At 41.7% G+C, this 23,851-nt stretch overlaps 1 protein-coding gene across 3 annotated transcripts in view; it reads left to right on the forward strand.

Moving 5' to 3' along the window:
- Window positions 1–12,695: 12,695 nt before the first annotated feature.
- Window positions 12,696–23,851, forward strand: part of CDADC1 (cytidine and dCMP deaminase domain containing 1) — a 47,850-nt gene continuing 36,694 nt past the window's right edge. The window contains exons 1-3 of one of the 3 annotated variants that reach the window (XM_027772137.1): window positions 12,696–13,753; window positions 14,886–14,983; window positions 23,367–23,441. In XM_027772137.1, coding sequence (XP_027627938.1) covers window positions 13,672–13,753; window positions 14,886–14,983; window positions 23,367–23,441 — 255 coding nt within the window. In that variant the 5' untranslated portion in view covers window positions 12,696–13,671. Of the gene's footprint in view, window positions 13,754–14,885; window positions 14,984–23,366; window positions 23,442–23,851 lie in introns of those variants that run through there. The other 2 variants (XM_006140507.3, XM_014588253.2) reach the window with 2 other exon arrangements.

The raw sequence follows: 23,851 nt of genomic DNA on the forward strand, positions 1-23,851 counted from the left end.
TACAGAGGATGTGAAAGGGACCGCCTTCTTAGGAAAGCAACACCCATGTTTCATATTTAAATTTGTTTTTATTTATTTGTTTATTAGAGAGATTTTTGCTATAGGGTGCATGCGCTTGCTGGTGAGACAGAGAGACAGAGAGTGAGAAATTGTCCCCCGGGGGGCTGGTCATGTCACATAATTCCTTCTCCTCCATTCTCCTCTGGATTTGGGGCACACATGCACATGACCCCAGCATGAGTTTTAAGCTACCAGGTCCAGGACTTGAACTGCAGTTGACTATGTGAGAGTCCAGAGGCAACCATTATGACATCTGGTGGTCCCAACACCCACATTTTAAATAGACACCTGTGAGGTAAGAGCCACTGGTTGTCAGCCAGGCCAGAATTGAGTGTGGATAGTCAGGACAATGCTCTGTATGAATCTGCGATGGCACTTCATATGTTATATGGCAGGTGACTGGTTCCACGGCTCCCTAAGGCCAGATGCTAGGTTTCGTTCCACTTTGCCTCTCTTTCCCAGGTAGAAAACGTGCATTGGAGTCAAATGGCTGTGAGTGATGGATAGGGATAGAGGCTGATAGGCAGATGGTGGGTGCCTTCATTTTGAGCCAGAAGGCAGCACAGAGGTTTGTGGGTTTGTGGCATGACCATGATCCGTTAGGGAAATCTTCCCCTCTCTCTTTCTCTCTGTCTCTAGTAAGTACATACTCCCTTTGGCATTAAAAAATATCCAACAGCTCATAAGATGTATGTAGAACACAAGGCCCGTCTCCAGTGCTACATCACAACATGGCCAACAGAAGCAGAGAGGAAGGGGGGTGTACGCAAAGAGAGAAAAAACACACTTTTCCATTTCCTCTCTTTTGTCTCTCCCACACCCCAGCCAATGGGATGGTGCTCTCTGATTAGATCCCACCTCTTAAATATCTTGCCATTTCCCAAAGCCATTGCACTAGGGACCAAACTGCCAGAACACTCGGTGTTGCAATGGTGCAGGACGTTATTCAGTAACTCAGATAGTCCAGACCATCATTTCAAAGCTTTGACATGGAGCCATAGGATGTCTCCAACTCAGCATGTCAGAGCAGCATCGTGATGACCCATGTGTGATGACTTACCAACCTAGACTCGCACTCTGTGGCGTGTCATTGTTGGAGGACCAAGTAAAAGCACAGAGGGGAAGATAAAGACGTGTGTCCACAATTTATGGTGTCCTATACGTGCTCCATATGTGTGTATCTGTCTTGATGTTTACTTGTTGCTTCAGCTTTCTGTGACTTTTTCTCCAGATGAAGACTGAGAAGGAGCATGGATGCTTGGATCAAAAAACGTACTCAACAAACACTGGTCTACCTGAGATCAAGTCACATGACTTTGTTCATCTAAGTCTTTTATTTTTTTCACTTTATCAGAGAGTGTGTGCCCTTGCTGGAGAGGCAGAGAGAAAATGAGAGAGCACCTCCCATGGAGGATAATCACACTGCAATTCCTTTTCCTACACTCCTTCCTGTTTTGGAGATTTGGGACATGCACCTATACACACCTGGTGCATTTTTCAAGCTGCAGAGTCCAGGACTTGAACCATACAGTCAGCCATGTGGAGATCCAGCCCCCTTAACCACCATGCCACTGGTTGGCCTGTTAATATAATTCTTATTTATTTTAGGAGATTTTTGCCTTAGGGCACATGCACTCACTGGAGAGAGAGAGAGACAGAGGCAGAGACAGTGAGAGGGAAAGTAAGAAATCATTCCCCAGGGAGGATGGCCACACCACAATCGCTTTTCCTCCATTCTCCTCCAGGGATCTTGGGCACACATGCACATGCGCCCAGCATGATTTTTCAAGCCACCAGATCCAGGACACAAGCTGTGGTCAGTGACGTGGAAGTCCAGCAATGTAACCACTATGCCATCTGCTAGCCCCTTTAATTCTTTTTTTTTTGCTCAATGCATGCATTTTTGTTATTTGAGGGATAATGAGAGTGTGAATAATTATTTTCTCTTTCTTTTACTGTTTGTCTTTGTTTTCAATCACATTTACTTTATAATTAGAAATAACCTTTATTTTTTTTTTTCTCTTTAAATTTATTTATTTTTTACATTAATTCACTATACATCATTACAGTATACAAATGAATTTTCCATCCAAAATACACTGTATATTGGCTCAATCAAGCACATCAACATACATGTTATCAGCAAATAATTTTCCATTTCTTATGTCTTGTATGCTTTTTTTTTTTTTTTGCCATCCTTGATTCCCTATTCCTCACCCTCTGCCATGCCCCACCCTCCTCCCACATTGTCTCTGGTATCCATGGTTGCTTTTTATGCCTTTCCCCCCATTTAATAAACCTATACATGAACCCAAGTCTGACTTTAGGCATAAACCTCAGTGAGTAGAATGAACATACTATAAAGTAGTACCTAGCTGAGCCCCCTTAATTCTTAATACAAAAAACAGGATCTTCATGTAATAATAGACACATATAGCAAACTCTATATGAATGAGTGAGAGCTTCCCAGAGTAATTCCGAAATCATTGATAATGTCTAAGACAATGATTTTTTAAATAATTCTTTAACTTTATTTATTATTATTAACATTATTTTAATTATAAAGCATGTGCCTGACCACAAGGAGACAAGGAAAGTGAGAAGGCAAGCCGCCAGGTCCAGGATTCAAACCACATTCAGCCATGTGAAAGTCTAGCACCCTAACCACAACAACACCTGCCAGCCTTACGACAATGTTTTAAATGCCTTTTATTCACCAATAGAGGTAAAACTATAGTATTCATTAGGCCATTTTGTCACTAAAGGTAGTAAGTTTGCCTAGACGAGACTATTTGACTATTCCTGCTCAATCCATTAGCCACCACCTGTTGAATGGCCACAGCCTGAACTCACATGATTGGAAGAGTTCTATGTCTCCAGGACCAACAGATGCATAATGGTTATATCACTGGACTCTCACATGACTGACCATGGTTCGAGTCCCGGACCTAAAGGCTTGAAACTCACTTTCGGTGCTTGTGTGTGGGTGCCCAAAATCCCGAAAGAAGACTGAAGGAAAAGGGATTGTGGCATGACCATCTCCTCTGAGAGGTGATTTCTAGCTTTCTGTCTTTCTGTCTCTCGGGTGAGCGAGCGCACGTGCCCTGTAGCAAAATCTCTCTAAAAAAATAAAACCCAAAAGACTTGTAGTCTCCTAGAAGACAGTATTGAAAGTGCCATGTTTCATTTCTACATGATTCCTGCAGTGCACAATAAAGTCATTTTGCCATGACATGGTTGCTTTTTATGCCTTTCCCCCCATTTAATAAACCTATACATGAACCCAAGTCTGACTTTAGGCATAAACCTCAGTGAGTAGAATGAACATACTATAAAGTAGTACCTAGCTGAGCCCCCTTAATTCTTAATACAAAAAACAGGATCTTCATGTAATAATAGACACATATAGCAAACTCTATATGAATGAGTGAGAGCTTCCCAGAGTAATTCCGAAATCATTGATAATGTCTAAGACAATGATTTTTTAAATAATTCTTTAACTTTATTTATTATTATTAACATTATTTTAATTATAAAGCATGTGCCTGACCACAAGGAGACAAGGAAAGTGAGAAGGCAAGCCGCCAGGTCCAGGATTCAAACCACATTCAGCCATGTGAAAGTCTAGCACCCTAACCACAACAACACCTGCCAGCCTTACGACAATGTTTTAAATGCCTTTTATTCACCAATAGAGGTAAAACTATAGTATTCATTAGGCCATTTTGTCACTAAAGGTAGTAAGTTTGCCTAGACGAGACTATTTGACTATTCCTGCTCAATCCATTAGCCACCACCTGTTGAATGGCCACAGCCTGAACTCACATGATTGGAAGAGTTCTATGTCTCCAGGACCAACAGATGCATAATGGTTATATCACTGGACTCTCACATGACTGACCATGGTTCGAGTCCCGGACCTAAAGGCTTGAAACTCACTTTCGGTGCTTGTGTGTGGGTGCCCAAAATCCCGAAAGAAGACTGAAGGAAAAGGGATTGTGGCATGACCATCTCCTCTGAGAGGTGATTTCTAGCTTTCTGTCTTTCTGTCTCTCGGGTGAGCGAGCGCACGTGCCCTGTAGCAAAATCTCTCTAAAAAAATAAAACCCAAAAGACTTGTAGTCTCCTAGAAGACAGTATTGAAAGTGCCATGTTTCATTTCTACATGATTCCTGCAGTGCACAATAAAGTCATTTTGCCATGACATTTTTTTTTGGAGAGTTTTTTTTTTTTGCTACAGGGCATGTGGGCTCACCAGAAAGACACAGAGAGATGAAGAGACAGAAAGCAAGAAATCACCCCCCGGGGAGGATGGTCACGCCGCAATCTCTTCTCTTCCATTCTCCTCTCAGGATCTTGGGCATGCACGCACATGTGCCCGGCATGAGTTTAAGCCACCGTGTCCGGGACTCAAACCGCAGTAGACTACATGGGAGTCCGGCGACAGAGCCATTACGCCAACTGCTGGTCTCACCATGACATTTATTATCAGGATTTAAGTTATCAGTTCTTGAAAAAAATTAATATTGAGGAAATAGGTATAAGGTAGAAAATTTTATACGGTGCTAAGAATGAAGCTTCTGACTTAAGTACATTGTGTTTTAAGTGCATTCTTAAAATTCTGTAACAGATAGTTAAGGGAGTTAACAGAAAAATGATAGAAACTGTATTCTTACCCAAACAGGATTCTAGTGGGGCTTTGTCTTCTCCATCAAGGAATGTAAGTAAACAAATCCTAGTTAAAGTTTGAACGGGTGAGTGGGCCGTTGTTGCCCTCGTGCGTTGCTGCTGGTGGTGTCCCTTGGTTGAGCCTGCACTCTAACCAGGCTGTCAACTTTTGAGCAGATATACACACACACTCTGTTTCACAGGCAGGACAGAATTGAGTCTGTAGACACTGAGAACTAATTTGTCTGTTTCTGCTTATTTCCACTGGGGTTTTAAAAATCAACATATTTATTGCTTCATCTTGGTTTATATGCATCACTGGGAACACTTGCAAAAATAAGAGTTTTGTGGTTTCAGTAATCATACAGAAAAGTATCGTGCTTTTTTGTGTGAAGGAAAGAGAGTTCATGTAATTTACTTCAATCTGATAAAATATGAATGTGGGGAGCCAGAGAGTGGTGCAGTGGTAAGAATACAACATTGTGTGAGGCCATCCCATATGGGAAGGTTCCCAGTTCAAGTCCAGAGACCTCCCTGAGTACACTGGGCACACTTGTGCCTATATCTGGGGCTGAATGAAGTCTGTGGCTGAATTTTAGCACCGGGGCTCTGTTGTTGTGGATGTCTGTCTCTCTCACCCATGGAATAAAAAAATAAATGTTTTATAAAATGTGAATTGTGTTCAAAAAACAAAAGCAGCAGCACTGCAGAGTAACTACCTAGATTATTTAGGTCCCTTGGGGTAGGATATGTGATGCACATGTATACTAAGAACAGTCAGGTTTTGTCATATGAATTATAATCCAAATGTGAAGAAAATTACATTAAGGTTGTGTGAGACTTCATACATATTATTTCCTGGTAAGCAAAGATCAGTTTCACTGCCTCTTTCTCCTTAGGGCACTTTCAACTACACAATCGTCAAGGTCAGCTGTGCTGGCACAGTGGTAACACAATGCTCAGCAGCTGTTTGGGCAAGTCCCATATTTGCATACCAAAGTCTCCCTGTAGATGCCAGGTGCATGCGCTCACACACATACACACACACACACACATTCATGATCCTGACTGACTGAGGCTAGGGGTGGATTGTGACATGTAGACTCCATTGGGGGTGCCTGTCTCAGACTGTCTGTTTTTCTGTCTCTCTCCATGCCTTTCTCTCTCCTGGAAGAAATAAACAAAAATAAAACTTAAAAAAAATCCTCAAATCTGAACATTCTCTTTATGTAAATAAATTTATCTTCCAACAGGATATAATGCAAATTATAACTATGTCCAAAATAAGATAAAAATGAAATAGGTGGGGAAAGTAGGAACTTAGTAAAAATCAAGGTAGATAAAATGAGATTATACCGAGGGAAAGTGAGGACACAAGATTCATACTGTGGGGTCTGGGTAGGAAGTTTGCATGACTCAGGAGACAGAACTGATCCTGCGGGTACGCCAATATGACATCTTGTAAGCTAGGAAAGCATGTCTCCAACAACAAACTGTACAGCGAGCAAAGTAATGAGTGCTCCAGGGCTTTTCTTATAACACCAATGAGGAAAACGTCCCCACACTTGGAAAATGATAAAATTGTCATCAGTTAAATATCTTTGCTGTGTATTTTATATTTTTGTAAAATAATATGTCTCCTTGAATAAAAGCAGGACCTCATTAAATGAGAATGTCACCAGAGAGACAGAGAGAGAGAAAGCAGTCCCCCAGTGGGGCATGATGACATTATAATCCCTTCCCCTCCATTTCTTCATTCTATTGGGATTTGAAGCATGCATACACATGCACCTAGTGGTATTTTTTTTAAGAACTATTTAATTTTATTAATCATTACCATCATTTTTCATTTTTCTTTTTATATAGGGCATGTGCGCTCACCAGCAAGATCAAGAGAGAGAAAAAGAGAGAAAACAAACCACCAGGTCTGGGACTTGAACTGTGATCAGCCATGTGAGTCTAGTGCCTCAGTGCCTCAGCCACCATGCCACCTGCTGGCCCTACCCAGAGTGTTTTTCAAGGCGCTGGGGTCAAGATTCAAACCACATGTGTCAGCCAAATGGAATCCAGATCCCCTAACCACTAGGCCACAGGGCCGGCCCTGATTCTATTTTTCCTATAAGCTCCCAAGTGATGCTGATGTTTCTGGCCCAATGGTCTTTGTTTCCTCACCTGTAAAATGGACATGATAAAAACCTCCATCATGGGGCTGTTGGGAATAGTAATGAAGCCATGTACATTTATCTTGCTCCTACCTCTTCAGGCTGTCTGAGAAAGTTACTTAAGATCTTCATTCCTATAAGTAGGGCTAATAATATTAACCACATCACAAGGTTACTGGAAGGAGTAAATGAGATAAATACATAAAGTGCCTAGGACAGAGCCTGGAACATAATGCAGCCACTGTGTTAACTACCTACCTGTTTAATGACTGCTTGGACTTACTACCCGTTCCCCAGTGCAGGGACTCCCCTTTCTGTCTGTGAGTCTCAGGAATCCCCTTTCTCAGGTTTCTCATTCCCACAGTTGGTCAGTCTTCACTAGCACAGATGTTGCCAGGGCTCCCTGGACAGTCTTATTCTGTAGCACATTAATCTATGTGGCACCAAGTTTACTTTTCTGAGGACACCATTTGGGACAATATATGGAAAACCTGAGAAGTCATTTCTCCTTGTCAGCATTGCCCTCCATAACAAAGAGAATGTTTCATGAAGGGCATCTGGATTTTGTTTCAGGTTTCTCTTTGCTTCCTTGATGTTTAAATGCTGCCAGGAACTCTTGTCTGCGGATTATTTAGGAAAACCTTAATTTCTGGATTCAGGGTGGTATTTGGAGTCATATTTATGACCAAATGAGAGCCAATCCTGTCCTCAAGGATGCACTGGCCACCAATAGTCCCTACCGATCCTGTGGCCACCTTATCGCCGGGCACGGGGCACAGAGTGCGTTCTCCTGGCAGCAGAGCAGAACTGAGTGTGTGGGGCGTTTTCTTCTGCAGGCCAGCTCTTCAGCTCTGCCAGGGACCACTGGTATGAGCAGATCCAGCTACGATCAACTCCAAGGACCACCAGCTTGTCTCACTGTGAGAGGATTCTGTCCAAATAAGGACACTAGGACTAACACTCGCAATCAACAGGACATAGGATGAAATAAGATTCAGGCTCTCTAAAGACAGTAAGTAAAGAAAGATACAGATGGGAGGGACAATAATTAATAATGGTGAGAACCTATTCGTTGCCAGGTACTGAGCAACTTGGGACCGTTTAATCTTCATGAAGACTTGCGATAAACACATAAACACCCTTCCTTCCTTCCTTCTTTTCCTTCCTTCCCTCCTCCCTCCCTGGATAATTCAGTCAAAAAGTCATTTCCAGAAGGGGCTGTAGAGGCAGTGGCAGAGGGCTGAGAAACCAAGGAAGCAACTAGTGTGTTAGAGAGATGACTTGCAATGAGGACGATGGAGGCAAAAAAAGAACAAAGAAAAGAAAGGCAAAAGAAAAGAAAGGGTAGGCAGAGGCTGTTCCTTTAGCCTGGATCAGAGCCAATCCAAAGCAGCAGATGTGCAGGCATGGAATATGAGCCAAAAGTAAACCTGTACTATAGCAAGCCACTGAGATTTGGGATGACTCGTTACCCATAGCAAAGTGAGTCTAACCTGACTGATACAAGCTAATAACTAGTATGGTTTCAGCATAAATATAGGTTGTCCAGCCAACATCAAAGCCCATGGTCTTTCCACTTGATATAAGGAATTATTTATACATTTTAAACATTTTACTTATGATGTTGGCTTTTGTGAGATTTGGCTGTTCTGAGCTTGTCCATTTCTCAACACTTAGGTAGAATTTTGTCCTCTGATTCTTTTTAGTCTTCTTATTCTTCTTTGCAATAGACCTACTTTTTTTTTTTTTTAGAGGTTTTTGCTATAGGGCGTGTGCACTCACCAGAAAGACAGAGAGACAGAAAGCGAGAAATCACCCCCTAGGGGGGATGGCCACGCCACAATCCCTTCTCCTCCATTCTCCTCTTGGGATCTTGGGCACGCACGCACACGCGCTCGGCATGAGTTTAAGTCGCCGGTGCCGGGTCCGGGACTTGAACCTTGGTCAACTATGTGGGAGTCCAGTGACATAGCCATGACGCTAACTGCTGGTCCCAACCTACTATCTTTAGCAAACAAACAAAACATTATTTTTAGAAAAACACTCTGGGTGCGCCCTGTGTGTGTGTGTGTGTGTGTGTGTATGCGCACTCCAAATACAAACAGGATGGAAAAATGGAGGAGAAGGGATTGTACTTTTGATAATATAACCCCAAAAGACATTTTGGCTACAAAATGCTGCATAAAATATCACTGAATTAGCAGTATTTTTTAAAAAGAGAGATTTTTGCTCTAGGGCATGTGGCACTCACCAGAAGGACTGAAAGAGACAGAGAAACAGAAAACGAGAAATCATCCCTCCAGGGGGGACAGCCGCACTGCAATTGCTTCTCCTCCATTCTCCTCTCAGGATTTTGGGCACGGCTGCAAATGTGCCCTGTGTTGAGTTTTAAACTGCGGGGTCTGGGACTCCAGCCACAGTCGAGTACATGGGAGTCCAGCAATGTAACCATTACACTATCTGCTGGTCCTGATTTCTTTCTTTCTTTTTTTTTTAAGAGAGATTTTTGTCATAGGGTGCATGTGCTTGCTAGAGAGACAGAAAGTAAGAAGTCACTCCCCCCCCCACCCCAAAGGGTATGACCACTGCAGTCCCTTGTCTTTCATTCTCCTCTCGGGATTTTGGGCACACACACACGCACATGTCTGGTATGAGTTTTAAGTCATGGGGTCTGAGATTCAAACGGTCCATAATCTGTCCCTACCCCACCGCTTCCCCTTCACTTGGCACCCACTCTGGCCCTGTGTGTGGAGTCACGACTGGCACAGGCAGAGAAAAGGCAGGGGAAACCTGGTGGGGGTCAGTGAGTGGTGCAGTCCCTGGAGGGATGGCTGCCAACACAATTCTAAAACTTACATGGAAGATTAAAGAGCCAAGACTATCAAAGACATTCCTGAAGAAAAGAAAGTATTTTTTTTTTGTTTTTTTTTTGAGGGGGGAGAGGGTTGGGGAATAAACCAATGACATGAAATATAGAGCCCAGAAACTGACTCTATGTATATGTAAATTTAATATATGATTGGGTGGTATTGAAGATCAATGAGGAAATAGAGCTAAGATATTTGATTATCCAAATTGAAAAATAAAACAGGATCCCTACCTCACACCATGCACAAAAATGAATTCTACATTTATAAGGATAAAAAGTGTGAAAGAAAAAAAACAGAGTTGGCCCTGTAGTGCAATGGTTAAGTACTGTCCACGGAAGGCCAGATCCCACATGACCAACTGTGGTTTAAACCTAACCCTGGTAACTTGAAAACCACGTGAGGTGGGGAACCAGCAGTTAGCGTAATGGCTATGTCGCTGGACTCCCACGTAGTCGACCGCGGTTCGTGTCCCGGACCCGGTGGCTTAAAACTCACGCCGGGCGCGTGTGCGTGCGTGCCCAAGATCCCGAGAGGAGAATGGAGGAGAAGGGATTGCGGTGTGACCATCCCCCCTGGGGGGTGATTTCTCGCTTTCTGTCTCTATGTCTCTCTCTGTCTGGCGAGTGCACGCGCCCTACAGTGAAAATCTCTCCAAAAAAAAAAAAAAAAAACCACGTGAGGTGCATGTGCATGTGTGCCTAAAACTGATGGGACAAAGACATGGAGGAAAAAGGACTGTGGTATGGCTACATCCCATCAGGAGGTACTTTCTCTCTCTCTTGCACACATGCCCACTGACAATTTTTTTTTAATTAAAAATAAAGCAAACATAACTTTCAGAGAAAAACAAATGGATCTCTTGATAGCTTTCAGTGGGTGAGGGTAAATTCCATACATTGAGCTTTCCTCTCCCCTCCTCCTTTGCCCCATTCCTCTGAGATCCAGCTGCTGGTCTAGCTTGACCTTGTGAGCCCCTCATGACCATTCCCTTATGTCATGAAACTGTGGCATGGCCAGGGCTGTTCCAGAGGTTAAGTCTCACATCTCTTCCACAGTAAGCATCACAAGACCAGAGACACTAAACTCCGACACTAACCCAGACATACTCTGCTGATTCTATTGACTAAGCTGATCTGGTATTGAAGCCCCTAAATAATGTATGTCTTTACTTGATAAATGCATGTTTTGTTCTTGGTGTGTGAAACCTGAGTCTGTATTTGCTGATGGCACAGACATTGTCTACCCAGCTGTCAGTGAAGCTTCGCTAGGAAGTAAATTCATATCTTTCCCTGTTGGACCTTCAAGTGTGTTCTTTAAAATCAGTAAACATTGGGACCAGTGATAGTTATATCACTGGACTCCCGCATAGTCAACCGTGGTTCGTCTCAGACCCAGTGGCTTAAAACTCACACCAGGCACTTATGTATGCCCAAGATCCTGAGAAGAGAATGGAGAAGGCATTGCGGTGTGGCTATCCTCACCAGCAAGTGATTTCTCACTTGCTATTGTAACAAGGGAGGCAACAGACAAAGGTGACTCCATTGTGTCCTATCCTCCTGAAAGTGCCACCATTTTGAGGCCCTAGGATCTGTTAAACATTTCTCTAATTGAATAGGAGTGCCCTCTCCTCAGGGTAGGAATGTTCTCTTCTACTGGCCTATACGTATATACTGCAATAACCTCAACAATTGCTTCTGTTAAACCTTCCTCAAATGGAATGTGGCTTTATTACTTAATACTAAATTTTGCTCTGTATAAAAGCTTGTGCAAGGTCACTCCTTCCTCTTTTTTTTTGGAGAGGTTTTTGCTATAGGGTGTGTTATGCTCACCAGAGACAGAGACAGAAAATGAGAAATCACCCCACCCCCCGGGGGAATGGCCACGCCGCAATCCCTTCTCCTCCATTCTCCTCCTGGGATCTTGGGCACTCACACACAGGAGCCCGGCGTGAGTTTAAGCCCCTGGGTCCAGGACTCGAACTATAGTTGGCTACATGGGAGTTCAGTGACAAAACCATTACGCTAACTGCTGGTCCCATTCCTTCCTCTCTTGAGCTCCCCCTCTTCACTGCTCCCACCACATCAACCCAGATGTGGTTTTTGCCTTTATAAGCGTCCTTCTCCCTAAACTCGGGGCTGCTGAGTCTTTGAGAGACATGAGTCCTCCTGCAGTTGCTGGCTAATAAAGACTCCTATAATTTGGCTATGACTGGGTATCCTCCTATTTCTTGCTGATCACAATGTAACACTGTATTTCTGTCTCTCCAGTGAATGCATGCACCCTTTAGCAAAAATCTCTGGGAAAAACAAAAAACAAAAACAAACAGTAAACATCATGGGCAAAACTCACCAAATTTGGGGCCCCCTGAAACATTAAGAAGGATTTTTTTAGAGAGATCCAAAGATACCAAACCCAATAAAGAAAATTATTGGTATGTCTGATACATTAAAATAAAGAACTGCCCTGAACGACATTATAAAGTGAAAAAGCAAGTTGTAAATGGGGAGAAGATATTTACCATGTACGTATCCGACTGAGAATAAATGTCCAGAATATATAAAGAATGCTTACCAATCAATAAGAAAAAAAATAGAAAATCTGTTAACAGGCATTTCATAACAAAGAAGCATGGCATGTCCAACCAACATACGACAAGATATTTAACCTAAGTAGAAGCAAAGTAAAATGACAAGATACCATTTTATACCAATCAGATTGGTGAATTAAAGTCTGGCAATACCAAGAATTGATGGGAAATAGAGCTACATAAGTAGGTCCAATCTCTTTGCAAAATGGTTTAGTGTTACTCAGCAAACTTGACATTATCTAGTAAACTTGAATTAAATAGTAATTCTTAAATATCAACATAAGGAAACAAATACAATATTTATAGAATAAAATTTTTTCAAAACAAGAAGCTGGAGACAGTCCAAATAAACCTCGAGACAAATAAATTGTGGTATATATATAGATATATCTATGTATCTATATATGGATATATAGATATATCTACAATAAAATGCTATACAGCAGTGAAAATGAATAAACCATAGCCATACGATCAACACCGAAGAGTTGCACGTTAGTCCTCTACAAAATGTACATTTATAATATTCAGCTTTTGCCTTTATAGTCTGACAGCAGTGTTTGGGTCTTGCTATTGGTCAGTATTTCAGCTGTGGTAACAGACGTTATTGATGATGGGAACTGGGCTTTGAGCCACTAGGGAGGGAGGGGCTTCATCTTGAATCAAGTCATCGATTAAACGCACTGGGCACAAATCCACAATGCCAGACAACCTCGCAGGTTTTCCAGGGGCCACTCCCTACCCCCTTCACCTTTTTCCCAGCTATGGTGGCCCCCTCTCAATGTCCGCATGGTCTCGAGAAGCAGCAGAATGTGCCTACTACGTTCTGCGGCACCGTTTCCCAGGCCTGCAACGTCCGACCACATCTTGGACCGCCAGCTCCCATCCCTTGATTCCCAGGTTCTCGGGAACTTGAGCCCGACCGCCGCGGTCTGTTTCCAAGGTCTGCGCTCCGACCGAAATTCTCAACTCCGTGCAGACATCGCCCCCGTGGAGTCCGCGCACCTCTAAACCAGAAACGAAGTGCCTTTTTTTTACAAACCAAACAAAACAATCAAAGACGCGGTCCCGGCGGATTAGACCTCAGCATCTCTCACAGACTCCGTCGCCGCCCAAGGGCAGTCCTACGCCGCCGCGTCCCCGCCTCGCTCTGACGTCATCCCGACACGCGGAGGCGGCGGTCCGGCTTGAGACGTCATCTGGTGGCGCCTAATCGGCCGTTGCTTTCCTGTTGCAGGGAGGAGGCGACCTGGAGAGCCGCGGGGTCCGAGATCATGCCTGTCAGAGAGAGGTGTCCTGGACAGCGTAGGACGCTAGGCTTGGGATGAAAGAAGCAAAGCAGATGCAAAGCCTGGAGAGCGCGGGGACCGCGCGGTCAGTCAGCACCCAGACTGGCAGCATGACCGGTGAGTGCCCGGGACCCTGGTCCGCCACCCACCTTTGGCTCTGCCCTTGAACTCCGGGTGCCTTGCTTGCCCCTTTTTGCCTGCCCCGCTGCTCCTGGATCCTCTCCGTGCATGTGCCCGCCTCGGTCACCAGGACCTCTGGGTTCGGCCACACCGGGTTTTGAAGTCGCGCTCTTTGCACCTCCCCGCCCCCGCCCCTTTACTTTTCCTGGCACGATCTCGAGCTGGGATCTCGGACGTTGAAGAGCTTGGAAGATCCCCAAACCGCGCTTTTGCCTCGATTTCCAAATTCACAACACGTGACGCCTTCCCATATCGTGACTAGGATGTGGGAAGGTCATCGCATTTTAATGCGTGTTGTAATCCCTGCCCCGGTAGCGACGCCTCATCACTGTGCAAAGAAAAGCCTGCTCGGTGACGACGCCAGATGCGAGGACTTTTCAAAACTTCCTTTGGCGGATTCCTTTAGTTATGTGTATGCTGTTTTTTTTCTTTTTATTGTTGTTGTTTTTTCTGACCAGTAAGGGCTGGATAAAGAGAAACCCTTCTTGGGAAAGTGCCACCAGAAGCCCTCCCCGCCCCCGCCCCTTTACTTTTCCTGGCACGATCTCGAGCTGGGATCTCGGACGTTGAAGAGCTTGGAAGATCCCCAAACCGCGCTTTTGCCTCGATTTCCAAATTCACAACACGTGACGCCTTCCCATATCGTGACTAGGATGTGGGAAGGTCATCGCATTTTAATGCGTGTTGTAATCCCTGCCCCGGTAGCGACGCCTCATCACTGTGCAAAGAAAAGCCTGCTCGGTGACGACGCCAGATGCGAGGACTTTTCAAAACTTCCTTTGGCGGATTCCTTTAGTTATGTGTATGCTGTTTTTTTTCTTTTTATTGTTGTTGTTTTTTCTGACCAGTAAGGGCTGGATAAAGAGAAACCCGACTTGGGAAAGTGCCACCAGAAGCCGTGGCGAGTGAAGCGTAGTCGAAGCTATCTATGATTGTGGTGACCTCTAGTCATTTTTCTCTGCGTACTGCTGAAGGAGCTGAGCAAAGGCTGCAACACCCAAGTGGCGTGGAGATTTTTCCTGTTCTCAGCATTAGGAACATTTTAAAGTGTTTGCCCTCTCTTTTGTAGGTCAAACACCGAGGCTTTCTAAAGTCAACCTTTTCACCCTGCTCAGTCTCTGGATGGAGCTCTTCCCGGCAAGAGAAGCTCACAGGCAGAAATCTCAGGTATCATTTGTTTCAGTAGGTGTTTTTTTCTCCTCAAAAAAGCGGTCGTGGGAAATGTGATTTTATTGCTCCAACTCTGTCACACTTAAAGTCAAATTCAACAAGCCGTCAGATCTGAAAAATACCCCTGTTGTTTAGTGTGACAGTTGTAATGTATAGTTGTAATAGCTCCTCTTTCCAGTCTAAGAATAGGATAGTTACTCTCCCAGCCAGAGCCATGTTTATCAGATATTCATGCTACTTGTATGTTGGTTTATCTGATAAGGTTATTATACATTCAAGGTAATTTATCACCCAGCTATATACTGTTGGTGTATTATCTAGATAAGTTTTTCCTTTTCCTACTGAACTGTAAATTTCCTGAAGATAGAGATCATGTCTTATTTTACTTGGTTTATCCTTTAGCATCTACCATAGGTAATCTATGCTATTAACTGACTTCTTGTTCCACGTAAGTAGTGTCTTGTGTATCTAGAAAGATGATCAAGGCAGATTAGGAATGCATCGTAAGGATAATCATGGAAGTTAATATACTGGAGGTATGTCCATCCCACAGCCTATTGTTCTCCTGTCCTTGTGACCCAAGGTGCTAGGCTCTCATTGTTTACCCCCAGGCTTACAGTGGCATGATGCTAGTTCTCACCATTTTGGTTTGGTAATTTTGGAAATTTAGAGTTTCTGTAATTAATTTTTATGGCAGTCCAAGGTCATATTATAGATAATAATACTAGGTTCAGTTAGGCTTTTAAGACATTTTTGAAAACAGATGAAGGATGTGGGAGACAGAAAATGATCTATGCCTTCTTATCAGTCTAGCAACATTACTATTAATATTTTGATATTTTCCTTCTAATCTTTTTTTAAGCTTAAGTCTATTTTTTACCCTTAACACAATTACGGTAATTACTGTATACTTGTAATTATATTCTGCATATGCTCATTGAGGTTTCTAACTTGCCGATAATAAATTCTAAATTCCCATAGTCCTCTTTTTTTCCCCCAAATTTATTTATTGCCAGAAGGTGCATGTGCTTGCCACAGAGAGAGAGAGGAAAAAAAAAACCCTCCCACCCATGGAATGGGTCCCACCTCGATCCTGTTTTCTCCATTCCTCCCTCTCTTCAGGATTTTGGGAATCCACACACATCAGGTGTGTTTTTCACACCACTGGGGCCGGAATTTGAACTATGGTCAGCCATGAGCTATGATTTAGCTCCCTATGCACAGGGCATAACTGTTAAGCTGTTAGGCCAGCTCCCTTAGTACTCTTAGAAGGCCATTGCTGACCATCCTCTTTTTCTTTTTTATTTGGGATGCCTTTGCAAAGTTAAGATTGTGGTTTTGGTGCTGGAGATACAAAGAAAAAAGCAAGGTCCTTATTTTCTAATGGGGACAAACACTAGGCATTTAATAAATTCATTAAGATCATTAGATGGTGGAGCCTAGAGCAGAGTATAAACAGATGCTACTACGGCTGAGGGCTTGTTTGCCCTCATGGGGCTAACACATGGGGAGGTGAAGGAAGGACTCACAGTGGAGGCAGTGTTTGCACTGAGACATGAGGGTAGGGAGGCATTTGTCCAAGTCTAGGAACTCCATTTGGAAAAACTTGGAAGAATGAGGGTATCTGTGGTCCTCATGCCAGACGGTGAAGTTAGGAAAAGGGAGGAGACTAGAAGTGAGCTTGAAAAGTAGATAGGAATCATATTAAAACACTGTGTTTGCAAAAGAGTGTAGATTTTTATCCTGTCAGTATCAGGGTTGCTCTAGAAGTGTTAACAAAAACTAGGGACTTCACTTCTCATGATAAAACGATACCTTTGGAGTAGCTTTCTTCCGATATGAAATGTTTAATAAATAATAAAATATTTTTTAAAATGTTATACATTGTTATTCCCTATTTCTCAGCACCCCACCCTCCAGCCCTTATCTTGGGTCCACGTTTTATTGATGATTTTGAGGAAGCCCTTCATTTCTTTCATAAATTGTGAAATTCCTTTATTCCTTTTACTTATTAGTGACTTAGTATTATTTTCTAAAAGGAGAAGATTTCCAAGCTATTGAGGTTTTGGAGAATTTGTTTTTGGGGGTTTTTGGAGATAAAATTTGTCTTGAAGAGCCAGATTAAAAGCACATGTTTAGAGATTTAAGACTTTAAAAGGCACATTTAAAAACTGAGTTTATTACAGATTAAATACTCATTTTGAAGAGCCTTTTTTCTTTTCTCTTCTTCTTTTTTTTTGGAGAGGTTTTTGCTATTGGGTGTGTGCGCTTGCCAGAGAGACAAAAAACGAGAAATCACCCCCCAGGGGGGATGGTCACGCCGCAATCCCTTCTCCACTCTGCTCTCGGGATGTTGGGCATGCACGCACACTTGCCGGCGTGAGTTTGAGCCACTGGATCCAGACTCAACTGTTCGGCTACATGAGAATCCAGCGACATAGCCGTTATGCTAACTGCTGGTCCTGAGCCCTTTTTTTTTTTTTTTTAATATCTAGGTTTGATCTCATTTTAGTTCTATTTTATACACATACACATCGCCCAAGACTATATCCTGTGCTGAAATTAAATTCTGTTTTTTAACATGTAAGTATAAGCTATATTTAATTAGCGAATACTGATATTTATATTTCTATTAGGAGAGATTGGCCAACAAATTGTTGAACTTTGTTTGCAAATAGTATATACCAGTTTCCTCATACTTTACAGAATATGTAAAAAAACAAACAAACAAAAAAACCACTATGTAACCTGAGAAAAATAACTATAATAAGGCTGTCAGCATTTTGAATAAAAATAGGGCCAAATAAATTTCAGAATTATAAAGTTACATTAATAAAAATATTTTATACAAATTTGTATCTTATTTAATAAAATACCAGGTTTATGATATCATATTTTTAAAAAAATCATTGTCAGTTTTCTGGTCTCTCATTCTTTCATCTGCAGGCACCAAGAAAGTTTTTTGCTTCTTTTTTTTGCAGTAGGGTGCGTGTGTTCACCAGAGATAAACACAAAAAGACAGTGAGAGGGAAAGTGAGAAATTACCCCCCGGGGGGATGGTCTTACCACAGTTCCTTCTCCATTCTCCTGGGATTTGGGGTATGCATGCACATGCGCCCAGCATGATTTTCAAGCTGCCAGGTACAGGTCTCAAACTGCGATTGGCCATGTGAGAGTCCAGTGCCATAACCACTAATCCACCTACTGGCCCCAAGGAAGTGTTTTTAAAAGGAAGAACTCACTCTTTTTAAAATTTTTTAATTGCCAGGAAGCACATGCACTCACTGAGAGAGACAGAGAGTGAAAAGAGCAGAAAGCACCTCCTAATGTAGTGTGGTCATGCTGCAGTCCCTCCTCCATTTCTCTGTCCTATTGAGAATTGGCGCGTGTAGACACATGTGCCAGCTGTTTTGCAGGCCTCTGGGGTAAGGACTGAAACTGCATGTGAGATCCCACTCCTTATTAATTAAGCTATGGGGTTGGCCCAGTTTTTGTTATAAATACTTTATTTGGAGTAGTTTTTAGAAATCTGACTCACCTGTGTATGTTTAAGACTTTCTGAAAGTTAATTAGATGTGGAAAAGAGTACAAAGGATATAAAACCAAAATGAGAATTTTGTTTTAAGCATGATGGCCAACCTAGAAGTAGGATTGATTTAGATATAGGAAAGGTTATCACACCTGTCTCCTGAGTCTGGGTCTTGTCCTGCTTTTATTCTCTGCAATGGTATCTTCCTAGACGTATTCCCTGTCTGGGGGGAGCACAGCTACCAAGTCATGGTCTTGGGTAGGTCTCCACTCTGTTCCTTCCCTTTACACCTTGGGTTTTAGAGGCACTTGGGCTAGGGAACCCTTAGTAGTATTCTAGCAGTGATCTTATGGGTTTAATAGGCTTTTGCAAGTTAGTTTGGGAACTTGACTGTCACTTTTAGGTGTTTATATAAGAAATTGTATTTTAAATTAAAAAAAAAGCAAATTCACTAGGTATTTATACCATAAATATTTGTAGGTTACCAACTACTTGTGTTTCTGATGTCAATAAAGCAGAGGCCTAAAATAATTTTATTAGTATTTCTGAGGTCATGGCTGTTGCAAAGAAGGAAGACAGTGATAAGGTAGAGGAGAACCAAAGATGAAAGGGAACATTGTAGACCTCTTTGATTATTTATAAAACAAACATTCTAGAAACTGAAGACTTAATCTGCTATATCTACATTGTATTGTAAAACGCCATATTATCTAATATTTACTTCTTTCTTTTCTGGGTTCCTTTTTTGTAATACTTACTATATACATGTAGTTTTGCAATTAGTGAGATCACAGTGGAAATACAGTTTTATATTTTACATTTCTGTGCTTTTGTAAAGTTTATGTATTCATATTAATAATTATACAATACAAATACCTATGGATTTCATATATAGTATATGTTGTCATTGTGGTTTGTTTTTGTTTGTTTGTTTAATGTTCAAGGCACATGTGCATGTGTGCCTGAGGCAGAGAGAGGAAGTAAGAGTAGGAGTGAGAGAAAGCACCTCCTAAGGGGTCTGGTCAGGCTACAGTCCTTTTTCCTTACTTTCCCATCCTACCAGGATCCTGGGCCACATGCATGTGCCCAGCTGTTTATCAAGCACCGTAACCGTGATCAGCTATGTGGGAGCTGCCCCTTTGCACAGCTCGTGACTCCTGTGCTGCAGCCCACCCCCTCACCCCAATTTTGTGTTTCTACTGTGGAAATATTAAATTATTTAAAATTATATGCGATTTTTGTGGTCAATATTTCTTTACTATTAACTGTAGCATAATTTCTTTTTTTTTTTTTGCACTCATTTATTTCTTCCATGAACTAAAGAGACAGAGAGAGATATAGACAGAAACAGCACCCCAAACAGGGTCTTGATGCTATGACCAGCCACCAACTTGAGGCTATGATTAAGTTTTAGCCAGCCCCAGATCATGGCCACAGATGAACCTGTGTACCCAGGGAGGTCTCTGGGTGCAAACCTAAAGCTTTTCTGTGTGGGTCAGTCTCAAAGAGTGTAGTGTTGAAGTAGTGTACCACTGTACAGCCTCTCACTATAATTTTTCTAGCGTTAGTTGCAATTGGTGTTCCTAGGGTCAAGTAAGATTTTTCCTAATAAGAAGGGGAAAATATTATTTAAAATAATAAGATTCTTCCACTCAAATTCTTTATTCTTTTGCCATCCAAAAGAAGTAACAGAAACTCCAAGAAGTAATTTTTTTCTGTTTTTCTTTCTTTATTCGTGACAAAGTGGATGTACACAATGGGTCAAGGAGGCAGCCCCCAATATGCAATTTGGCGTGTAATTGTATTAGAAGTACTGATTTTGACTCTTCAGCAACCTTTTGTCTTTTTAAAAGATTTTTCTTTACTTTTTTAAAAAGTCATTTATTTATTTTATTTATTATGATGATTATTATTTAATTTGCTACAGGGTATGCACATTTACCAGAGAGAGAGAAAGTGAGAAAGCAAGGCACCAGGTCCAGGACTTGAACTGTAGTTGGCTATGTAGGAGTTCATTGCCTTAAGCACCACACCACCTACTGGCCCCTACCTTTTTTTTTAAATTGCCAAGAGTATGCATATTCACGAGAAAGAGTTTGGCACAGAAAGCATTCCCTTTACCTCCCCATGGGGCCTGGTCATGCCACAATCTCTTCCTGTCCATTTTTCCATCCTGTTGGGATTTGGGGCATGCCCATATACAAGCCCAGTGTGTTTTTCAAGCCCCTGAGGCCAGGATTTGAACCTGTGGTTGGCCATGTGGCATCTGGCTCCCTTAATCAAGAGGCTACAAAGGGCCAGTGCTAAACAATGAGTAACTAGATTGTTATGAGACTTCGGGGGGGGGGGGGAAGAGAGATATATTTAACTAAAATATATATCTCTCTTAATTGATTTATAGTTTTTCATTTTAATGTTAAGTCAGACTTCTCTAAATTACTTATTATAGTAAGTATAAGAATTAGAATGATTGTATTGTTCACTATTATTTTCTACACAATTTATATTCTCCCTCTCTCCCAGCTCTTCCAGTTGTGTCCTCTGATACCTTCTTTTTCCTTTTTTGAGAGATTTTTGCTATAGGACAGGTGCACTCACTGGAGAGACAAAGTGAGAAAACACCCCCAGTGGGGATGGTCATGCCTCAATCCCTTCTCCTTTATTCTCCTCTTGGGACTTTGGGCACACATGAACACGTGCCCAGTGTGAGTTTTAAGCCACCAGGTCTAGGACTCAAACTGCGGTTGACTACTTAGGAGTTCAGCAATATAACCATTATGCCATCTGCTGCCCAATACTTTATTTCCATGCTATAGCATGTTAGTATACTTTTCTAGATTAAAAACAATGTAGTGTAATGGTTAAGACAATAGATTTTGGGCTAGAAATTGGCTTATTCATTTATTCATTTTGTGACCATGATTGAGTGACTTAAACCTAGTTCAGTCATAATTTCCTCATTAGTAAAATAGGAATAATTGTAGTTACTTATAAAGTTGTGAGGACCTAGTACAGGGTAAACACTTTGTAGATATTAGATACTGTTATTATCATTTATGTTATTATCACAGCTACCATCCACACCTCCACGGTTTCACTACCAACACTATCACTTCCTCTACTGCTTGATCATTCCCTAGACATGAGTTTTCTTATGAACTTCTCCTTGGAAGTCATTCCTTTTCTAGAATCCAGTACTTATTTCATTAAGACTAAGCTAAAAGATTAACATTCACCAGTTTTCCATATCTACTTTCAAAAGTTTTCTAATTTATAAATTATCCCACCTCCTTTGGGACTTCCAGAATTCTATTGCCTACCTTGTCCTTTTTTTTTTTTTAAGAATTATTTTTTATTTAACTTGATTTATTTAATTTGATCAAAGAGGGACAGAGTGAGTGAGAGAGAAAAAGTGAGAAATCAATCCGCCAGGTCTGGGACTCAGCTGAAACCATGTTTGGCCATGTGGGAGTCCAGAGCCCTCAACCACCACGCCACCTGCCCGCCCCGCCTACCTCATCTTATCATCTACTCATTTCAAAGTCACTTTCCCATGTTCATAAACCGTTAGCTCTATGAGAGCTGCATCTTTAGCAATTAGGTGTATGCCTGCATATAGGAAGAGTTTCAGTAAGTATTTGTTGAACTAATAAGTGAAGGATTTTGACTCCTGGCTCAAAAATTTCTACTTCTAGTTTACTTTTAGAGGAAACTTATGAGTATGCCTATGAAAGTTTTGTACTGATGCTATAACAAACTACCTCAAAAGTTATTTGACTCAAAATAACACAAATTTATTGTAACAGTTCTGGAGATTAAAATGAGTTGTGTCACTGGGTTAAAATCAGTGTTGTGAGTGCTGAGGGTTGAGTCCCTTCTGGAGGGTCTAGGAGAGAATTCATTTTCCTACCTTTTCCAGCATCAAGATACTGCCTGTATTTCTTGGCTTAAGGACTTCTGCATCCTGAAGGCCAGAAAAAGCCAGTTGAGCCTTCCTCATGTTACATCACTCTTACTCTCTGCCTCCCTCTTTCCTTATAATGACCCTTGTGATAACATGGGGCCCACCAATTAACCCAGAATAATCTCCTCATCTCTAGGTAGGTGGTTAGCAGCCTTACTTTCATCTGCAACCTTAATTTCCCCTTGATCTGAAGTCAGTAAAGCACTGTGTAATATCACATAGTCACAGGCTTCAGGGATTGGGACAGGGAGGTCTTCCTAAGGCTATTATTATATCTACCACAGTCCATATCTAAAACTTCTGCTGCATAGTTCCTTATCTTTTCATTCACTTCATCTACTTCAACTTCACTTTAGTTGTTTATAACTGTGGCCATTCTTTGGCCTTTTTTAAATTGCCCCATTTTTGTTCTTAGAAACTATAGGATTTTATCATCCAATACTTCTATATTTTGGAAACGTATATAGGATTATATAGACGTATATAGATTATACAGGCCTTATTACTTGGATAGGGAGCCTGAATGAACAAAGCAGGAGGTTGGGCAGCTGCATCCACATGGCTGACTGCATAATTCAAGTCCCAGACCTGGCAACCTGAGAAACACCAGGTGTGTGTGATGCCTGTGTGATTGCAATGTGACCACTCCTTTTATGGAGTGCTTTCTCACTTTTCCTTTGTCTTTTTGTCTCTCTCTATTTTTCTCCAGCAAGCATACAAGCTTTCTCAGAACAACAAAACAGGAGGTCAGAATTCTATCAAGAAAAACAAAAAAGAATGGTCCAATGCCAAGGAAACCAACCTTTACATATGATATATTGAATTAATTATATTGCCTATATGCCTTGGTACTAACCTTTTTTCCCCCTTAACTTGATTTCAACTAGAAAAATGAAGAGGGACAGCATGGACCCTTAGGAGATAATGAAGAAACGACTAGAGTGTCTTCTGACAAAAAACAGGTGAATTTTTATGATTTTTAAAAAACATATGTGCTCATCATAACAAACCAAAAGGAAAGGTGTAAAATACCAAAGTCCTTTCTATATTCATGTTCTGCATTCCCACTTTTAAGGGAGTTTCTTATATATCTCCACACAATCCATGCATTTATAAGACTATATGCCTCTCCTATTAAAATACATACATATACATGCACACACATTCACACACACACACATACATGTGTGTATATTAGACAGGATTAATCTATGAAATGCTCTTACATCTTTTTAAAAATATTTTCATATTTAACTCTTTAACACCTTCTAATATTTGTTCATATGGCTGTGCTGAGAAGCAGTCTTCCATTGTTCTCTTACATACCTACACATTTTGCTGTTTATGCCAAGAATGCAAGGCCCTAACCGCT

The sequence above is a fragment of the Tupaia chinensis genome, unplaced genomic scaffold, assembly GCF_000334495.1.
Source record: "Tupaia chinensis unplaced genomic scaffold, TupChi_1.0 Scaffold000037_20, whole genome shotgun sequence".
In the NCBI taxonomy this organism is placed as follows: domain Eukaryota; kingdom Metazoa; phylum Chordata; class Mammalia; order Scandentia; family Tupaiidae; genus Tupaia; species Tupaia belangeri.